The sequence below is a fragment of the Micromys minutus genome, assembly GCF_963924665.1.
Source record: "Micromys minutus genome assembly, chromosome: 2".
In the NCBI taxonomy this organism is placed as follows: Eukaryota; Metazoa; Chordata; class Mammalia; order Rodentia; family Muridae; genus Micromys; species Micromys minutus.
In genome coordinates, this window is record NC_137971.1 from 37,666,984 (window position 1) to 37,689,728 (window position 22,745).

General features: G+C 37.7%; 1 protein-coding gene across 1 annotated transcript in view; it reads right to left on the reverse strand.

The window, feature by feature from the left end:
* Positions 1-998: 998 nt before the first annotated feature.
* Positions 999-22,745, reverse strand: part of ABHD17B (abhydrolase domain containing 17B, depalmitoylase) — a 34,420-nt gene continuing 12,673 nt past the window's right edge. Inside the window, exons 2-4 of the mRNA XM_080913272.1 lie at positions 8,824-9,293; positions 4,538-4,717; positions 999-2,488 (exon numbers count right to left, since the gene is read on the reverse strand). Of these exons, the coding sequence (XP_080769398.1) occupies positions 2,269-2,488; positions 4,538-4,717; positions 8,824-9,290 (867 nt within the window). The 5' untranslated portion in view covers positions 9,291-9,293 and the 3' untranslated portion in view covers positions 999-2,268. The remainder of the gene's footprint in view (positions 2,489-4,537; positions 4,718-8,823; positions 9,294-22,745) is intronic.

Here is a 22,745-nt window from a genome sequence, read left to right on the forward strand (position 1 = left end):
AAGTGTTAGGATTAAAGGTGTGTGCCACCCCCTCCTGACTGCTTTCCACTGATAATCTGGATCTTTTGATGGGTTTATTAAAGATATATGCCAAACCTGGCTTGTTAGAGCCAAGGAGCAAGCTCTGAACTTAGCTCTGGCCAGTTAGAGGCTGGACTACACTAACAGCACTACTTGGCTATGCTCTGCCTGCCCTCCACTTTAAAGATGGACCTGAGAAGAGGACTCACTGGATCTTTGCCTTCTTCCTCAATGTGGACCTCTGCTTTCGACTTACTTTTTTACTACTGTTTAATTGGCTTCTTGAAATTGTCAGGGCCCAGGCTCTGACCAATTAATTAGTATAGTAATAAGCAGATTAGTGGACAAATAAAATGTGTCACACACCCACAGAGTATTGCTTTAATAACTATAAGGAACGAAATCCTGCCACATGCAATAAGATGAATAAAATTAAGGAACATGATTAAATAAATAAGCCAGACACAGAATGATAAGCATGACATTTTCTTTTCTATATAGAGGTTAAAACGGTTGACCTAAAGTAGAGCCCCGAGGGGCATGGTCGTGCACACCCTCCGTCCTAGCAGTTGGGAGGCAGAGGCAGGAGCATCTCTGCGAATTCAAGGCCCGTCTGGTCTACATAGCAAGCTCCAGGACAGCCAGGGCTACATAGTGAGACCCTGTCTCAAGAAAACTGAAACCAGCCAACTGTCCAACAAACCAACACCCCCCCCACCCAAAATGCAGGATTCTTAGTGTTAAAGACCAGGAAAGGGATGGAAAACCGAAGGCTACAGACATTTACTTATGTGGAAATACCAAAGAAACCTTCTTAAATGTGTAACTAGAATGCTAATTTTTTTTTAGATATGGAAAACTTCAGAAATATGTCTGACATTTACTCTTTCAGTGTGGGGTAAGGGTTCAGAAGAAGGCAGACAAAAACAGCCGAGTGATACATTTGTTGTTTTACTGTTAATCTGACATATCTGAACCAAAGCATTCACAATACTTGATATACTCTGAAGGATCATATACTATAATCTTAGACATAACCACAGAACAAGCAGAACAATTAAAACTACATAAGGCCTTAAAAACATATCCACAGTGTGTATTATTTCAATTCTCATTCATTACAAATTAGACTATATACCATTAGTTTAATTTTTATTTTTCTTTCATTTATTCAGGCAGGATTCATTTAAGAAAAGGCAACTTAGTTTTTGTGTGTGAGCTTTATTTATTTATTTATTTTTACTATACTGGTTAATATAAAACGTTTGGCATGTTCTCATAGCCCCTGTACTCAGGAGGGAACCCATGATATTCTCAGACAGTAATCTGAAAGAATAGGCCCTACTCTTAAAAACAGCCAAGATGGAAAGGGACTAGACAGCCAGTCTGTTGTGGTCTTCAAGATCAACTAATGGAGTTTCAAGTATTCATATAAGGAAGACTACTACAATGCTAATAATTAGTCAAATGTAAAACAACATTGCATACAAAATCATTCTTGAAGCTCTATGTCCTTTAAGTAGCTGAATGAAAGTGCTCCGTAGTTGTCTCACAGTACCAAATATAAACCAGAGCTAGTTCAAATGCAGCGCCATTGGGATTCTCATTTTCACAAATAGCTGGTAAGTTAACAGACGGCTTAGAAATTAAGACTTCATTCTTTTTTAGAATAAATGTACTATAATCAGAGAATACCGAAAAGTCAATGTATTTTTTTTTTACAATAAAATAACCATTTAAGCCTTTATCCCTGTACAACAGAGTATACATCAACTCAGTGTGGGTGTTTTCATACAGTTTTGTTTTTTTAGAGTTTATTCAGAGTACTTTAATTGCTTTAGATATACAGCTTTTTGAAAGAATATTACATTTGTATACCAGGATATTTAGTACATTGAGATGTTTAAAAATATTTATAAATTTGCTTTTGATATGCAAAAGCATTTAACAATACTTTTACAGCATTTGATTTTATAGAATTAAAATTTCATACAGTACTCATCTTGATGTTTAAAAAAAATTCACAGAAAAAATATAAATTACATAGCCTGACTGCATGATACTGCTATTCCAGTTTCAAGTTATGGTAATTAAAACCTTCATTAAGTCTGTTAACAAATCATTACCTGTACAGTTATGAAGGCAACTTACATGATTTGTAAACAAAACCTTCAGGTTTTATGTTATTTACCAAGGAGTGCAGTTCAGCAAGAAAAGAAAAACCAGTATGCAAATTTACAGAGTAGTTTACAAATTTACCAGTTCCTGTGACACAAACTGTTTTAACCTCTCGAGGTATTGTCCATAGAGCTCCACGTCATTGTGTCCTGCCCCTTCAACCCAGAGAGGCTCCACAGGTCTTTGGCAACGCTCAAACAATGCGAGGCCATGTGAAAAGTCAATGACTTCATCTTCAGTCCCATGAATTATTAATACTGGAGAGGTTATCTTAGATATTTTGTCAATACTAGAGAGAATAAGAGAAAGGGATAAATGATCAGTGAACTATATAAAAAAAGTTTCCTGTGTTGGAAGAGAAAATTCAAACATCAGAACTGTACAAATTAGCTTTCGGGATTGAAGCGACTTAGATTCAGTAGGATCCAAAAGGCATCCACCCTTTCCATGTCTATGGTACTGCAGAAAGTTACCTATGTGCCGCTGTTCCACTGAGCTACGCACTGCCACCTCACACAGAAGCACCGTTCCTTGACTCTGAATTCCCCCTAGGCTTCAAGAACCATAACCTGAGGACTGTGCCTGGCTAATCTCATTCTGGCTAATTTCACTCTCCACTGCGCTTATTTTATTCTATCAGTTACTAATCAACACTCAAGAAAATTCTTTGGGTTTTGTTCTGCTTTAAGGTTATAAAATAAAAACAGTGAGAAAACATAAAATTGTTGAAGTTATAAATCAGATAAGTGTATGAAATAACTACTAATAGGGTAAGTAAAAACACAATGTCAATAAATCGAAGGCAAAGTGAAGAGCCATCCAAGCTACAATGAAATTCCCAGAGGCCAAGACATTGAAATAGAGATGATTGAAACATGATGGAATCCTTCAAAGTCTGCTTAAAACACAATACGGCCTCCCTTTCCCAGACTTCCTTCAACTCTGGAAGGTCTGTAGATGTAGGACTCTAGATTAGGGGAAGGTACTATATAGTCACACAGCACACAAAAGGGCGACTCTGTGAGGTCTGTTTGGGTTCTGAAAATGCTATATAAAAAGCTTCATCATCCAAGAGTTTCAGTTTTATTTGCATAGTGTATCAGAGTAGCTCTTTGGTTCTCTACTTTTAACATAAGAATACTCTGATCCTGAATGATCAGATATTGAAGAGAATACCTCAAATACAAAATAGATACTAAAACAAACAGAAAGGCAACTTGGAAAAAGAAACCATGCAAAAAAATCTTATAAAGATGTTTTCTGCATTTTCCCCTCTGGACAGAGAAAACACTTTAGTTACAAATAAGATGGAATCTTATAAAGGATTAAGTTACTTAGTGAAATTGATGAGCAATCTCTGCACTCTCAAGGTTCTATTTCCTAATAAATAATGCAGAAATGTTTACTTGGAGAAATTAAAGATTAAAATAGTATCTTTTCTTTTTCAACTAGCTTATTCCCGAGAAATATCTAAGTATATCAAACATGAAAAAAGTTCAGAGAATAAGCTGGCAAAGCATCACCTCACCAACTCTCTGTAATTCAGTTAAACACTAGGTTCAGTGCCCAGGGAGCTCCAGAGAACTATTTGTTTCTCTGACCCCCTCACCAGCCAAGTATTTACAAGTGAGCACCATTATGCTTACTTTTAAAAATGTTCTAACAGATTGAACTCAGTTCTTCATGTTCACAGCTAAGTCATCTCTGTAGCCTAATACAGAATAAATATTGTTTTTGAAATAACTTTTGCTTTTCTGCTAAAGAACCAAATGATAACTTGGCTTCTGGCCTGCCATTCAAAAAAAATATCCTTTGTATTTCTGTCAACAGAGGAAAGAAGACCAAACGCAACTGCCAGCTTTCCCCTTCTTGCCTTCTCTTTCCTTGAGAAAAATAGGCCACTAACTTTTTTCCAACTAGGAAGACAGCTGATGGAACCACTCTTCACCATGGAAAGCAAGCAGCAGCCCTTCTTTCAAACCCATCCAGCACTGTGTACAGCAGCTATACTCACTCCAGCCATCAAGAGGTACCTTTCTTGGCAGGTTATATCCACCTGGCAGCCAACATTACTCCTCCCTTCTTCCCTACTTCTCTCATGCTGTGCCTCTCACTGAACTGCACTTTGTTTTAACACAGCAAGTCTGGGGCCTTCCTCAAGTTGTTCTTTGTAGAATCCAACATCCAACCTGCAGCTCTGACCTGTTAATTTATATTCACAAATCTGTTCTTTTTGTCTAAGGACTAGCGCACTGCTGAGCATTCATTTCCTGCTCAGACATTTCAACCTTTTTATCGGTCATGCTTGGAGCAGAATGATTTCTAATACTGAACTTACTTTGGGAATGCATCAAAACAGTAGGTCTTCTTGGTATCCGGGAAAGCAACCCGCATTCCTGAGGTCAAAGGAGAATGGAGAATAACAGCAGCACTCTCGTACCGAGCAGCGAGATCCACAGAGGGTACTGTCCCTATGCTCTGGCCATATATAATCACATTTTCAGGACGAATGCCGTATCTGAGAAATTCAGAAGTTCAAAAAATAGTTGGAAGAAAACAGTCCATTGCTCTAAAAATTTGCTACAAAATATCTCACAAGATATCAATTTGCATTTAAAAATTAAAATTTCTTAGCTATCACCATTGCTAATGTTACAACAAGCTCTATACCCACTTACTTCATGCTCAATTCTAATCTTTTAGAAAAGTAGTTGGTTAAGTCTTAAAAGTTCAATTTTATGGAATTAAGCAGTGGTGGCACAGGCCTTTGATCCCAACACTTGGGAGGAAGAGGCGGGCAGATCTGTGAGTTGGAGGCCAGCCTGGTCTACAGAGTGAGTTCCAGGACAGCCAGGCTACAGAGATATCAATAACCAAAACAACCCTTCAGTTTTATAAAAAAAATTTACGTTCATCACATTTTAGTAATTTTAAGATTGAAATATACTATACCACTTACATTTCAATGAACAAATGATTAATATTTGGTGCTATTTAGTGTGAGATATTTTCTATCCAATATAGCAGATGTTCTTGATTTCTCTGTACTTCAAGAGTAGGTTTTGTGATTTTCTAAACTGGCCATACTGATGAGATGCTGCATAAAGTCATGATATGAAAAGAGTGTAGGAGCCTATACTTTTAGTCAAGATCAAACTACAATATTGTAACTGTAATTTCCTTACAGTTATTCACAGAGATGCATCAAAACTTACAAAAACAATCAGATGACAAAGCATTCCAAATAGCATTATTTAGTTAATTAGGAGTAGAATTCATACTAAAAAACTTTAAACATGTCACTTTGACTCATTAATACCCCTACACATTTAAGTATATGAATTCAATGACTCCATAAAAATTTACTGAATACCTAAGATAAGATGTTCCAGAAAGTGTTACTAGTTTATAGTGTAATTGTTCCAACTTAAACTCCTTCAGATGTAGGTGAGGTACCATAGGAACTAATGAATGTAGGGACTAAGACTGCAAAGACCTTCAGTATGCCTTTCCATTTAGAAGGCAGCATGGTTGTTTCTGGCAGCTAATAGTGATTTGGACAGGGGTGTTTCATCTTTTGGGGTTGTTGTGGGGTGGTGGTAGTATTGAAAATTTGATCTTTCACCAGAGAAGCAAGGCAAACTCTCCCTGTGCCCTCTTTTAAGTATTCAAGACCAATTTTAGTATCCAGGCAATGACATACTTCCCCACAGCTTCTTCAGTTTGTCCTCCATAAACATACAGGGTGGGTTGCACCGGGTCCTAAGAGACTGGGGCTAAAGCCAGCAATATTAAGACTCAAGAGTAGGAAGAATCAAGAGGTTCTAATTAAGCAATAACAGTTCAAGAATAACGAGTTTAAAAGAACTATAGAGACCACCCAATCCAGTTAAGCTGCTTAATGCCCAGATATTAAAAATCACAGTAAGTTGATAGTAAACCTAGATCCAGAACTGACTTTCAGTGGTCTCTCCATGAAAGCACACAGAGACGGGGGACTGTGGAAGAGGACTGCATAGACCAAACCCATTTCTATCCCTGCTGATCCATCAGAAGGCCAGAAACAACTATTTAGAGCACTCGATTTTATTAAAAAGATAATTTAAATAATAAGCTTATATTGTATAAGAACAGAATAAAAACATTTTAACACATTCACTACTATTAAGGGACATGCTAAGAGCATATTAAACCTGCAAAATGATAAAGGAAATCCAAGGAATGCATATTCTAACTTGAGGATTAAGTTCTAGAACTGGACAGAATCTTTAATGCCACTCACACAACCTCTTCATTAGACAGATGAGGAACTAGGCTCACAGGTTATTCCCAAGACTGCTTATGTTACTTGCTATTCTACCATGTTTACAGGTCAACATTACAGAAAACAAAACCTCCTTTAATGCAGTTAAGTCTGTGGAACTGAAGGATTTATTTAGCTCCTGTTTTTCACTAATATTGGCCATTGTATAAATTAAAAGATTCAGCCAGGCACAGTACTGCACACTTTAAATCCCTGCACTGGTGAGGGAGAGGCAGAAGGATCTCTGTGAGTCCAAGACCAGTCTGGCCTTTGTTGTGAACTTGATAGCCAAGGGCTATTTCTTGTTAAGAAAACCAAAGTTTAATGATGACTGGAAATCATGTAGGGAAGTTTTTTGTAAAACTGGTAATAGTAAGATTTTAAAAGAGGACAATGGCAATGCTTTGTCCTCCTGTAGACAGAGAACACTGCATCTTCATGTCTTTCAATAATACTTCTGATGACACTTACAAGTTCTACTTTAGTATTTTAAAAACCACTTCTTTTCACTGAATTGACACTACAACTGTGGACATGTGAGTTTTGTCATTGTGTGTGTGTGTGTGTGTGTGTGTGTGTGTGTGTGTGTGTTTGTAGGCAGGCTGTAATAATATAGCCCAGGCTGGTCTTGACTTTCCAATATTACCATATAGCCTTCTACATGGGTATTGCAGGTGTGAGTTACAACATCCAACTTGTACCTTAGTAACTAAATTGTTGTATTATTATTAACATTTACCTTCTTTATTTTATTTTATTTGAGACAAGGTTTCTCTGTGTAGCTCTGATTGTACTGGAACTTGCTCTTTAGACTAGGGCAGTCTTGAACTTGGAGATCTGCCTGCGTTTACCTCCAAAGTGCTAGGATCCCACCACGCCAGGCTTATTCCCCGTCCCTCTCTTTTGGAGACTGTCTTGTTATGTGGTACATGCTAGCTTCAGCTTCAATTCACTATGTAGCCCAGGCTGGCCTTAAATGCATGGACCACTCAGCTGCTCTATTTTAAAATATTATAATATCTGACAGTTGTATTACATTCAAATAGTAGATTCTAATAAGTGGTGATTATTCTGTTACTTGTCCAGATAGAAATGGTGTCAACATTCTTAAAGATAATTTTTATATAAATATAATTTTTTTATATTAAAATGGGAAACTAAACACAATTCCCTGTCCTCTCCTATACAGTAATTTATTTTTTTGGAGACAGGTTTCTCTGTGTAATGGCCCTCACTCTATAGATTAGGCTGGCCTAGAACTCAAGAGATTCATTCTGCCTCTGCCTCCCAAAGACATGCACCACCACCATGCCTGGCCTAAAAAGTGATCTTATCACTCCGTTAACACTTTACTACTTCCCATTTACCTTTTCTTACTCTTCAAATTAATGCTTTCATATCACTGCAACTTGGTTTCAGAATTCCTTCTACACAGAATTTTGCTATGAGGACATAACTTTATTGGAATGGAAACATTTTAAAAGACATTTTATAAAAGTGGTTATATTGCTGGGCTGTGGTAGCATATGCCTTTAATCCTAGCATTCATCCACCAAGCTAGAGGCACCAATTCATAATATTGAGTTTCTCCCTGGCATCATCAGCATTAACACTGGATTAGAAAAAGTGGGTACTTTTTATAGCCTGTAGCTTAAGTTTAAAATACTGTGGAAAAGGCAGGTTATCAATATGTAATGAGAAACCATTTATATTAAGATATCTACTATTTATTATATACTAATCTGAATTATGAAGAACAATACTCTGGAATCTATAAAGTTTGTACCCAGAAAAGTTAATGGATTTCTAGTTTTCAAATACAATCTGTTCTAGTTAAAGAATGGCATTAATAAGATATATCTTATTAATTTTTTCATATTACTACAAAGAAAACAGATTCCTTCCCAAGTTTTAGTAGACTAAAATATAAAGTAAAATGTCAACATATCTTGCTTAATAGTAAAACAAAAGGCTTCTCATTAATGACAGAACAAACGGAGTAAAATCAAAGAATACGAATTTATGTATTATATCTCAGCCACAAAGTCTGAGATGAAACATTTACAGGTTCCTAGATTTAAATAAAAAAGATCCTGAAAAACACATTCACATAGGCATTTACAAACACATAAGATGTGAGCTGTTTTTAAAGACTGCTTTGGCTATTATATAAAATTTCAATCTGTTAACTTAATACTTCATATACATAACATATATGCAAATATCTTCCTACTGTATTTCGAAGCATCTGTTTTAAAAAACGCTTTCTGTTGTGCTGTTCTACGGTACAGCTTAAGGACCACAAGTGTAAACATGATTACCTTGTCCGAAGAGCCAGCCAGGCAGCTTCAACGTCTGCATACAGGTTCTTCTCTGTTGGCTTTCCAGAACTAGCACCGTATCCGGAGTAATCATAGGAGAATATATTACAATTAATCCGGGATCCCAGACCTATGTAAAAGCTGCTCATCTGACCAAGATCAACAGCATTTCCATGTGAGAAGAGCAAGGTATATTTAGCATTTGGTGAACAACGCACAAACATACAAGCAATTCTGTTGCCTTTACTGGTTCTTGTCATGAAACACTCGATAGCATCTTTCTCTCTGGACGAGTACTGCCAGTCTGCTCGTTCTGACAGGTGTAAGGTCCAGCGGCTTCCACTTTCATCACACATCAGTGTGTAAGTTGGGTCAGGTGGCAAGAATGCTAGTTTTGAAGCAATTTTCCCTGGGCAAGGCGGACAGCAGAAGAGGCAACATAGCTCACTAAATGAAAGATTATTCATCTTCTGAAAAAGAAAAAGACAGCAAATATTTTAATAATTTAATGTGGACTTTGCACTCATACAATAACAAAGACGTGTAAATATTATTAGTAGTCAATGTCTATTAACTATAATTTCAAGAACTACCCTCCAAATCGGTTTAATGACTTTGCACTGGAAATACTTTAAATCCTGAAGTGAAGCAAGCATTTCTGCAAACAGACTCAAACACACTATATTCCCAAAGCAGAGATTATCCTACTTAATAAAACTACTTAAGGTTATCCACAATCAAGATAAGAGGTGTGTTTAGGTTAGTTGGTAACTTTTGTGTAACTTGATGAAAACTCAGAATGCGAAGGGAAGGTAAATAAAGAAGAACATATGGATACATTATTGGTCAGCAATGTGTGTGTTTGTGTGTATTCATATTGGTTTCCTGACACTCACATATCAGTATGAGAAAAGAAATCTGCACAAGGGAGCCACAGTAAGACACTAATCACTGTCACATTCACACAGAAACAAGGTTCTGAACCCTTGGAGCAGTTCAACCAAGTGATAATAATCCTTTCGCATTATAAACCTATTAATTTCCATTTATAGTTCATGGCTCACATAAGATTCAAGAGAATTCAAATCACAATGACTAATAAGGCTAATAGTGTAGTGATGGGACAATCTTTTGAAGCAAGAGTTTCAAAAAAGTGGGGAAAACTGGAGCAAGAGTTAGAGTATCTAGCCAAAGGAAGAGTACCAGGACAGACAGCTTCAGAAGGGCACTGACTTCTAAGCCTAAGTCATGAAAGGAAACTGAAGGAAAGATTATTCCTACTAAGTCAGAGAGCTAAAGCAGTTTGTACATCTAAAGCAGCTATATTCAATCTTCACTATTTTTCAGACCTCAACTCAAGGGAAGAGTAAGCATAGAGAAAGAAAGAAGAAAAACTCAATGCAGATACTACTATTCAGTGCCAGGGACTTTCTTATAAAAACCTTTCCCACAGATACTAACTCACTTAAGCATTTTCAGAAACCCTCTGACATAGACTGTGATCCAACTCACCTTACAATCGAGGCAGGAAACAGTTATCCAATCTGCCTATGTTTACACATGGTAAATGCTAGAAGTGAGAATGATTTTCGGAGTCTTTGCTATAACCAATACTGGTCAGGAGGACATAAATACGTAAGTATTATTATTTGGGGTCCGTGTGTTAAAGACTAGTTGTCCAGAGTGATGTGACTGTAAAGAATGATGCAACTATAAAGTCTTCAGTGATAGAATCTTAAAGGGAACAACCGGCTCTCTTCTTTCTCTTGCTGTTGCAAAAAGGTGAGCAGGTTTGCTGCTGTCACATGCTCCTAACATGATACACTACATGTTACACGTTTACAGAAATAAGGCCAACTGATCCTTCAAAACTGAGAGCCAAAATAAAATATCTTTAAAGTTGATTACTTCAGGTACCTTTAATAGTGGTTAAAAGGTAGAATAACTAAACAACAAAACAGTGTGTAAAATAGGAGGTTAGTTAAAAGAAAAAAAAAGACAATAAAATAACCTTGAGAAATACATCAAGTTATTTTGGGTAATGTGATAGTGAATACTGGCAGCTAACTTGACAGGATTTAGAATCATTATTGAAATGAAACTAGAAGTTTATGAGTGAGGGTTTCCCAGACTAGGCTAGGTTACCCAGAGGCAGGAAAACCCACCATAAATGTGAACAGCACCATTTTATGGGCTGGAATCCCAGCCTGAATAAGGTCAAAGAAACTGAGAGCTCAGAAACAGAAAAAAAATTAAGAGATGGAGGACTGAGATGAATCCTGGGAAATGTGGTTTTCTGGAATAGATATGGCTATAATAATCATGAACTCACAGGTGTGAGAACTTGTACAAGTATATAAGACCTACTCAAGACTCAGCAAAGATCTCCAGCTCCAGCCTCTGCCCACAGTGAGGAGCTATCAGCTGTGGTAGCTGCTAAGGAAGGAGAATTTAATCTTTATTCAGGATATGGTCAGTTGACAGGTTTCCCATGAGGCAGTGGATGGTGCCAGTGTTTGTGCCTAGGTGAACCTATGCACAGAGAAGCACTGGCAAGACTTAGTGGGTTACCAGGAAAGAAAAAAAAGAAAGGAAGAACAGATGAACATGAAGTTCAGAGACGGCATGTTGGAGGAGGAAAAATGGGATAGATAAGATCATATTTTATTGTATATATACATGAAATTCTCAAGAATAAGGAATCCGTAACAACAACGACAACAAATTGGTTCTTCCAAAAGATCAACAAGACTGACAAACTCTTAGCTAAAGGACTGAGAGAGAACCCAAATTAATAAAAGTAGAGATGAAAGAGGGAGCCATTACAACAGCTACCAAAGAAATTCAGAAAAACATTAGATTGTACCTTGAAAACATATACTCTACTAAATTGGAAAAATTAAAATAAGAGTTTAAATTGCAATTACTCCCCACCCCCCAAAGAAGTACAGGCCAAGATAGGTTCCAATGCTACTCAAGCCATTCTATACAACAAAAAAGAAAGAAACATTCATTACCCAATTATTTTACAAAGCTAGTACAAGGCCTATTAATGAAAGCAATAAAGATCTAGGAAAAAGTCACCGACCAATTTCATTGATGAAGAATCAAAAATTCTCAGCAAAGTATTTGGAAACTGAATTTAAAAAACACAAAGAACAAGTCACTGACCATGATCAAGTTTGTCAAATTTTATTCTGGAGATGCAGAAATGATCCAATATATACAAATCAATAAATTTTATATTACATGAATAGATAGGTTCAAGAATAAAAATTCCATTGTTATATCAATAGATGCAGAAAAGGCTTTTGACAAACTCCAATCTGTTCATGTTAAAAGCCCTGAAGAAACTCATAAGAAATACATTTCATCACAAAATCATAAAGGCTATATATATATGTGATATACCTACAACCAATATTATATTACATGGGGAAAACCATAAAGCATTTCCACTAAAATGAAAACTAAGATAAGTGTCTTCACAAGACAAAAGAAGCAAATAAAAGGGATATAAATAGGAAACGAAGAAATCAAAATGTCTATATTTGCAGATGGCATGATTCTTTCTATACATGAAACCCTAAAGACTTCACTGGCAAACTCTTAAAGCTGTTAAACACTTTCAGCAAAGTGGCAGAATACAAAATTAATACATACCCCCCCAAAACAAAACAAACCCAACAGTCTTTCAACATATTAATGAAAAAAAAATTTGAGAAACAATCCCACTGTCTAAAACAAACCAACCAACCAACCAACCAACCAACCAACCAACCAAACAAACAAACAAACAAACAAGAATAGCTCCCCACTCACCAAAACTTCCAAACACTTGGACTAAACCATGGATATGAAACACCTCTATAATGAAAATGTAAAAAATACTTTTAAAAGAAATTGAGAAAGACCCCAGGAGAAGGAAAGACCTAATACGCTCATGGTTTGAAAGAACCAATAATGTGACAATGGCTATCTTACCAAATGCAAACTGTAGGTTGAAAGCAATCCCAATCAAAACTTCAGCAATGTTCTTCAAAGAAATAAAACAACAACAAATCTTAAAGTTCACATAGAAGCATAAGCTACTATTTATTGATAACCACGGCAATCCTGAGCAAGAATTGCGCTTACTTATCACCATACCCGATTTCAAGTTACACTACAAAGCTAGAGTAATAACAACAGTACAACACTGGCAGAAGACACGCATGTAAACCAGGAGCACCACAGAGGACTCAAGTACATGATCAGCTAACTACAGGCACTTGATTTTTTTTTTTTTTTTGAAAGATGCCAAAAACAAACAAAAGATAGCATTTTCATGAAGTGGTGCCAGAAAAACTGGATATTAACATGTACAAAAATCCACAAATCCTTGTCACTCTGCATAAAATCAAACTGGATCAAGGGCCTTAACATAAGACTTTAAACTCTAAACCTGCTAGACGAAAAGTAGAGATACAGGGGATGGTAAGGATTTTCTGAATATCTGGTTGTTCAGGAAATAAGACCAATACCAATAAGTGGGATCAAATAAAAGTAAAAAGGTTTTGTGGAGCAAAGGAAACTGAACCAATGAAGAAACATCCTACAAAATAGGGGAATATTCTTGCCACTCATATTTTCAACAGAGGATTAGTATCTTGAACAAAGAATCCAAGAAATTAATATCATAAAAACCAAAAATTAGTAAGAGGGGATAGAGAAATGAAAAATTAAAGAAATAGAAATGTCTATATACAATAAAAAATTTTAACATCATTAACTATCAGGGAAATAAAAATTAAAATTACTTTGAGGTTACATTTCACCTAATCAGACTGGCTATTGTCAAGAAGACAAAGGACAACAGATGCTGGTGAGGATGTGTGCTGATGGTACAAATGTAGAAAACTAAATTGCTTCACCCCTATGGAAATCTTTGTGGAGGTTATAAACAACCACCATAAATTAATTTATAACTCTCCTGGGCATCTATCCAAAGGACTTCAAATCCTCTTTGCACATCCATGTTCACTGCTACTCTATTTACAGTAACTAGGGAATGGAACTACTCTAGAAGCCCATCAGCTAATGAATGGGTAATGAAAATGTGGTACAAAAACACAATGGAATTCTAATCACCTCTAAAGAAAAATAAAATTATAAAAACTTCGGGAACTTGGATGCAACTGGTGGACATAAATTTAGCAAAGCACCCTAGGCCTAACAAGACAAATGTCACATATTTTCTGCCATGAGGATCCTAGCTTTGATGTTCATATTTGTGTTATGGGTCGAGACATTAGAAAGGACCTATTATGGAGAGGATGAAGCCTTAAGGGGCGAAGGGACAGAGGGCTGGTACTAGGAGTTTAAGTTTAAGGAGGGATAGTGGTGAAGGGACAGAAGAAAGGACAAGTGGAAAAAAGGTTTACTAAAACTAAGGAGGCATAAAATTATGTCTTAGAAACCCACTACCTTGTAATCAAAGTAAAAAATGTAAGTAAAATGAATTTGAACACAGGAATCCTATATACCTGGACAATGCTCCCCCAGAAGACATGATTATTAAATGAAAATTTCAGTAGTAGGTAACTTCTAAGTATGGGATAACTTCATGAGTTATTGGTTACTGACGTCCCAGCCGACCTCAAAATAACACTGGCTCTTTGTTGCCCAGCCTAACTAAGTTGTAGTTAATAGCCAACTGCTGAAGACAATATACGTTTGTTGTAGGATATGAAGGAAACTACACTGACCTGAAAACATACTGCTGCATACTACTCATCAATCAGTGCCATTCTTGACTTGGCCGGAAGTTACTTTCCACAGAGGGCAGCAGCTAATGCAGATTGAAGTGCTAAGAATAGGTTATGGTTAAGTATTAGGTGAAAAAAAAAGTAAGGAACTAAGACCCACTAATGCCATTAACATAAACACCCCCCCTCCCTCCCTCTCTGTCCTTAAGGTACAATTAAAAAAGAAAATAGGCTGAGCAAGCCAGTTAGAAGCTGTCCTTCCTCTAGCAGTTCCTGCCTCCAGGCTCTGACCTCCATGCAAGATGGACTACAAGCTGTAAGATGAAATAAACCTTGTCCTTCCTAAGTTGCTTATGTTCATGGACTTTTTATACAGCAAAATGAACTTTAAGACAATCCTCTCTCTCTCTCTCTCTCTCTCTCTCTCTCTCTGTCTCTCTCTCTCTCTCTGTCTCTCTCTCTCTCTCAAGATTTATTTATTATATATAAGTACACTGTAGCTGTCTTCAGACACACCAGAAGACAGCAACAGATCTCATTACAGATGTTTGTGAGCCACCATGTGGTTGCTGGGATTTGAACTTGGAACCTATGAAAGAGCATTGTTCTTAACAACTGAACCATCTCCAGCCCTGACACTCATTTCTTTAACACTGAGGAGACCTTGTCTTTTCAAGGTATACAATTTCCTCCTCCCCAGTATTGTGTCCTGTTGTTTATAATGGACTTCAGCCTCTAGGCACAGAATATGACATAGACATCCTTAGATATCTTAATGCAGATCTGTGAGTTCAAGGCCAGCCTGGTCTATGAAGTGAGTTCCAGGACAGTCAAATACACCCACATGTGCAAAACCCTTTCTATCATGCCCACAAACATAGTAAAGCTTAATGTAAAAACAAACAAACAAACAAACAAACAAACAAAAAACAAAAAAAAATTGATTTCAACCTGTAGATAGTCCTGAAGCTGTTTGTATTTTGATGCTAATTCCACTTCCCCAAGAAGGGGTGCCTAGTCACATACTCATGAAGGTGACTTCATCTGAACCTTCCCATTTTAATTAGTAAAAGAAAGGCAAGACCTGGTGACTGGGCAGGGTAAGAGAGGTGCAGAGAGGGTCAGAAGTCAGAGGTCAGAGGTGAGAGGTGAGAGGTGAGAGGAGGACCAAGAGAGAAGGACCAAGGTGGAGACCAAGAAGAGTGAATTGGGCTCAGATGGACTTAATTGGTGTTAGGTAGCTATGAACATTTTAAGGATTTTACATAGGCATTATATCTCATATAGAAGGGCAGTTTATATCTTTGTCTATTTGATGTAATCTTGTTGTGTAGAGGGTTTGTGGTTCGAGAGTTTGATATATAAGCTATTAGGGCCTTAGAGTTGTATTTGTTAAGATTTGGGGTAAAGAAATAACCCAGGACGGAGGCAGTAGGGCAGGTGGAGTAAATTGCCAGGGAAAGGTATGGATAAAGTGAGACCATGGGGGCGTCTTGGACAGAGCAACAGAGTCCATGTGCCGGCTCCAAACTAGAAGTGGCGCCCAAGGAGTGAGACCACGGGAGCTGGTAAAGAGAATAGCCTTTCCAATTTTTTAATATTTACTGCAACATCAACCCCGTACTGGACAAACAGAACGTTGTTGTTAACAAGAGGGACACTAGAGTAGACAAGAGTGACAGCAATGTATCACTATCACATGGTGCTGGGAACCAAACCTGAGTCCTGAACAGAATACACAATCTTAACTGCTGAGCCATTTTTTCTTCAGTGCACTGAACCAGAGTTTCTCACAGTACCCTGTGTTGGCCAGTGAGGTCCAGGGATCTATCTCCACTTTTCACTAACTTGGCTGGACACCAAACCTTGGGTTTGTAAAGGTGCTAGCAACCGAATTCAGGTTTTCATGTTTGCAGAACAAACACTTCACCGATTATTTCTCTAGCCTACAAGGACATTATTTACATTAACAATTAATGAGTTATAACGTTAGGTAGTGACGATGAGGTAGGTAATGAGGTGCAGAGAACACAGAGGTCACACACACACACAAACACATACACCATGATGGCAAAACAAGCAAACTGTGTTTACACATCACAGTTCTTTTGCTTTTCTGTCCTGAGCTATGACTTTTTCAAAAGGAAGGCGGTCCTCGAATGTGTATATATCTTAGTTATCTTGGGAAGTCTTAGGACACAGGATTCAATACTGTAAAATTTCTGTTTCCCAAAATGTACCTGAAATAGCGCAGGGACTGAAGTTGCAGCTCAGAGGCAGAGCACTGGCTTAGCATGTGTGAGGTCCTGAATTCACCCCAAGGACCAGGGAAAAAAATAATATTATCAATTAGTGGAGTTATATGAATGAACACCCCAGAGATACCTATTATTTAGTTTAATTGATGGTTTAATGAAAACAAGTGAGACTCTTGGATTACTAATGAATGACAGTAACCCTAGAAACCAGTTCTGAGTAACTAAAACCTTGGAGTCTATGTATTCCAGAATAAGTTCTTTCCCTTCTGAAAATTGAGTCTGTATGTAACAACTCTACTATAGTTCTTCAATCTCAATATATTAGCTGATACTTAGAAGTTCACTGCATTTTCCTGATTTACAAAGGTTTTGATGTAGATTACCACTAACAAGCTCCTGATTCTAAAAGTGAAAGGGTGACATAGCTTTTCTTTCCCTGTCAGGTACATTGTTGCCTGGTAGTCCAGGTTGGGTGCCACTTGACAAATATAGTAATAGTAATCATTTCAAGTATAACTTCTTCCATAAAAATATTAAAACATATTCTCATAAATTAAGAAAGTTTGGGTGCTGGAGAAATGGCTCAGAGACTGAGAGCACAAAATGTTCTTCCAGGGGAGCTGGGTTCAGTTCCTAGCACCCACAATGACAACTCACAACCACCAGTAATGTCAGTTCCAGTGGATCAGATATCACACATGTGGTGCAGATATACACGCAGAAAGAAACACCCATGCATATAAAAGGAGATAAATCTTTAAAAACACTTTCTTTCCATTCCTTGTTTTCAGAGTTTTAATGGAGTAAATGCCAGAAAACCAATTTTTTATTCATGAAATGGTTGTTTAGGTAATATGTAAAATATTTACACATTGCTAAAGTTAGGTGGGAGGCAGAAGCAAGCCAATCTCTAGGAGTTTGAGACCAGCCTGGTCTACAGAGCTAGTCCAGGACAGCCAAGGCTACAAAGAGATACCATCTTAAAATACAAAAACAAAACAAAAAATTGTACTTACATACATGGTTGAGAATGAATTTGAAGTATCCTTATCTCTCATATTTTTGTATTATGATTACATTAAATTAATACAACTTAGGTGGGGGAGTATTCTTCCTATATTAAAGAAAAATCAGTTTCTTATATATAAATATGAAATAGTTAAGATTGTTTTCAGACTCCCCCATGTCTTGCTGTTTTCCCCTCTTTTAACTATTATGGTAGCCATGTAGTGAAATATACCTGATTCCAGCTGTGGGGAGGCCAAGAAAGAGGATTTCAAGCTTAAGACTACGTTGAACTATATATAAGTTGATAAGTACAGCCTGTCTTAAAAACAACAAAAAATCCTGCGTGACATTGTAATGTCAGAGAATGAAGTCAAAGAAATGGCTACCTCACAGAACAAAGGTGCTTAAGAGACAGAAAGTACTGAATATTAATTGCACAATGTCTGATATGTACTGAATTTCTGACATTTTACATTCACTTTCAACTACCAGAGGACAAATGCAGATATATAAGCCTTGGATAATGTATATAATAGAAATGCACTCAATTTGCAAAGCTGCATGAGAACTAAGAAGCAATGTCTAATACAAATCCGAAATTTAAACTGAATTGTTACAGTAAGGGGCCTTGCCAGACGAACGACCTGGCTCTCTGACAGACTGTACATGTTTACGAGACTATGGCGAGTGACGGCGGCACATAAACCAACGTGGAAGCTTCCAGCCCTTGGGACTTATCTCGGCACTCTATACATTTTTCTCTTTGAACCCTCTTGCTCTAGTTAAAGATTCCTGGTTTCTGCTCAACTGCTTTCCTCCTTTCTATTCTACTGTCTTCCACCTTCTACTGTGAGATACTACCTTCAGTTTGGGGGCTTGAAATTTTAAATCAACCTTAGATTCAATACTCCCGATGCAGGAGGCACACTCAAGAGTGAGTGAAACTCTACTGTCCAAAAACTGCTATTAGCAAGATTAAGTAGATAACCACATGTGTGTTCCAGGAATCTAGCCTGGAGGTGTGGAAGAGGCTGGAGGAGCAGCAGCAAGCACTCAAGCTCCTCCATTTACTATCTTCTGGTGAATGCAGGACTCTGAGAAGACCTCAGTTCCATGATTACACACTACTGTTTGCAACTTTTAGCCTTTCTCTACCCAGAGATTCGACAGTATACTTATGGGTTTCACAGGCTGCCATCAGGGAGGTATTCTTAGATCTAGACTCTAAGTTGTAACTCCTTAAAGACTAACTAGATCAATGCTCATGCCTTAGACTTACTTCCCATCCAAATGAGTAAATATATTGTACATCTCTCAGGGCTGATCTGTTGTGGAAGCGCTACTCCACTGAACATTCTTTTCTTTTTTGATTCTCTGACCAATAGTCATGTCATGCTTGGGAAATAAAGTTTAATAATGCTCTACCATTTCTCATCCTGCTTTTTTTTTTTTTTTTTCCTGAACTTTTAAAATGTTTCCTAGCCATGGAGGAAGTTATATAGATGTTCTATTTAAGGCTAAACATTCAACAGTCATTTATTTTCATCATTTCAATCAGTATGAGTTTGTAGACTTACTGCTGTCCATTGTAAAAAGAAATATGCTGGACATAGTGGTGTGCTCCTTTAATCCCAGCATCTGGGAGGCAGAAAGACATGGATCTCTTCAGTGAGAATTTTGGTTTCTCTAAACACCCAATAATGTACGGATTAGGGGAAGAATTATTGGAGGTGGGTGACTGGGATGGAGCAGTTAGTGGGATGTAAAGTGAATAAGTAAACAAAACAAAACCAGTTATGTTATGTGAATATGTTTTTGTTTTAATCGCAGGTGTGAGATACAGGGTTGCTTCAGATTGCCCACAGCCGCTCTGATTTGTCTCCTGCTCTAGGAGGGGTTTGATTTTTGCCAGCTGTAGATAGCTTATGTTTAGAACTCTGGGGACTATGTGAGAGCCCTGAGAGGTCATATGGTGGCTGCTGCTCCTCCTGCTCCTACTGTAGCTATTGCTGGCTGAAGATATTCTGACAAAGATTACACTTAACCCGAGGAATTCAATCACTGTTGTAATCAGCAAGTAGTCTAAAGAGGTCTATGTCCCTTTCTGCCTCTAACATTCTATTGCACCTAGTACCAAATGGGGGTGATAGTGGGGGATGGAAGGGATTGGGATAGAGGATGTTAGATATAAGAACCCAATAAAGTAGCCCCCAAAAGAACACCTACAGATCTCTGTTTAGGAAGGCTACATAGTGAGACCCTGTCAACAAACAAGAAAGCATCTTTGAAAAAAGCTGACACCACCGTTAACTGATCTACAGACATAAAGATTTAAAACATATTTAGATAGGCACATACATGTCCAATTAGAAAAACAGCAGTAGCTTTGCCCCCTAGAGACACCTACGATCTCCCCAGCCACAGCTTTCCGGTACCATAAATTCCTTCTTGTGGAGCAGACCTCAAGTAAAGCCAGAAAGGGACTGGTTACCCTGCACTCACTCGTCTCTACTGCACTGGTGGGCACCTAGCCAGAACTGGCTCTACATTTAAATATGAGATTACTTCAAGATTAGGTGGAACAATAACATGTAGACTCACATAATATTAAATGTAAGTAACTTCATATACCAAAATTTTAAGACTTAAATGTAAGACTGTGTAAATGAAACCTAAGGCAGATACCAACCCACAGCATGAAGACATGCCCAATATACATTAGAAAGAAAACTGAGTATTAAAAATAAAATTGTCAGGTCACTTATATTACAAAATGTGTCAGTGACACCCTTCAGTTAATTATCTTAGTTATTTCTCTAAATTATGAAACAGAGGCAAGTAGTGAAAACACAGCAAATATCTTCATTTTTCTTTTAGAAATGACTATTAGGGAAGTTATGAAATGTATTTTAGCCAGAGCTAACAGGTCAACAAAATGCTCTAAACTGTTGGCCAAATATGGCAACACAGGAAGGGTGGGGTGATTTCAACATGATTTCCCTCTTAGACTTAGGGATTTAAATGCTTGGGTCTCAGTTAATGTCATTTTTTGGGGAGGTTTACGTGTGGCCTGTCAGAAGTGTGCCACTGTGGAGAGGCTTTGAGAGCTTAAAGACTTGAGCCATTTTGAGTTTGCTCTCTACTTTTGCTTGTGATGTGAGTCCTTAGCTTCCTGCTTTCCACCATCACAGGTTCTAATCCACTGGAACCTGTCATCTCAAGTAAATCCTCTGTTAAATTGCATTAATCATGAGCTTTATCACAGCAATGACAAAGTAACTAACACAGAAGTTGGTACCAGGGACTGGGTCACTGCTGTGACAGACTTTAAAATTTTGGACATCTTTTTAGAACAATGATTAAATGCTGTAAGAAGAGCCTAGTGTATCACAATAGCAGAAGCTCAAAAGACAGTGGTGTAAAAACTACAGACTGTGGAGGCCCAGTTTGAAGGCAACACTGACAACTGGGCTAGAGACATTCTGTGATATTCTGGCAACTACATATTGTTTTCTGTCCAAGTCTTAAGAACTTACCTGGATAGCATAATATTGACTAGTTGAGTATTTATTAGTAAAACCACTCTTATGAGGGTATACAACGAAGAACAAATGGGACAAGGAACTGTACAGTTTGAAGAGGAAACAAAGACTCAGAACTTCACTGCTTATAGCTAAGGCAAGAAGAGCTGGAAAGAAGCTGTAATTGTTAAGGAGAGTACAGCTATCAAGGAAAGATCTAATTTGAATTGTGCCCTGGGGTCAAGACCCCACCCAGTTAAGGCTTAGACTTCCAACAGAAACTTTCCAGGGGATTTTCTGGTCCTGGAAAGCAACTGGGAGTGGCAAGCATCTTTCCCAAGCTGGCAGGTGAACTTGACGCTGTGATCCAGGTGGTAGTAGCTTTAGAGTCATGGAGAATGAAGAGAGTAGAGGGGATTCTTCCCCACTGCGGCCAGGCAATGTCTGGCACTGAGTAAACCTGTGAAAGCCTGGGTTGCATTGGATAACCCCAAAATGTTGGGGATGCCAGAGCTATGAGGCATCTGCCAAAAGCTGCATATAGGAAATGTAACCAGTCTAAGAGAGAAACGTATGCTGCATGGAGCAAAGCTGGAGGAATATAGCTATGTGAGCTCTTTAAAACTAAAATCCCAGACATTGAATGTGGACCAGCTGGACTTGATATTTGCCTTGCTGAGTTTCCATTTTGGTTTTGTGAAGCCATTTCTTCACTATTTTCCTACCCCTTCCTTTCAGTATGGCAACGAATGTTTTGTGTTACTGTATGTTGGGCTGTATAATTTGCTTTGTTATTTTATAGGGCTTGAGTCTCAGAAAGAGTCTGAACTCAGTGTTGAGACTATGAAGAAGATTGTGGAGACCAGCTTGTTAAATATAAATAGACGGGTATTTGAATGCTTGGCTTTCAATAGGTAGCACTTTCTTAGGAGGCTTAGGAAGTGTGGCCATATTGGAAGAAGTGTGTCAATGTAGGTGGACACTGACATTTTAAAGACATCAATTCAAGTTTGTTCTCTTTGCTTTGTACCTGCAGTTCAAGAAGTGAGCCTCCAGCTCCCTGCTGCTGCTGTCTACTATGTCTTTGCTCTAGACCATTACACAGATTTTGAGGGACACTTTTTATGCTAACATCTTTACTAGATTGGGTCTCTTCCGGACCCTACTTCCACAGTCAAATAACCTGATTTCATATTCCATTAAAATACTAAGTATATTTTAAAAACTTATTAGCTATGATATCTCGAGACAGGAAAACAATACTCTTTTTGAAACAATACAGAATACAGGCCAAAGTAGTATCACAGAGGAAGGATATTTTCATTGACCTAAACATCCTGAAATTCTAAATTTGAAAGCAAATGGGAAGGAAAACTGGTAATGTATTT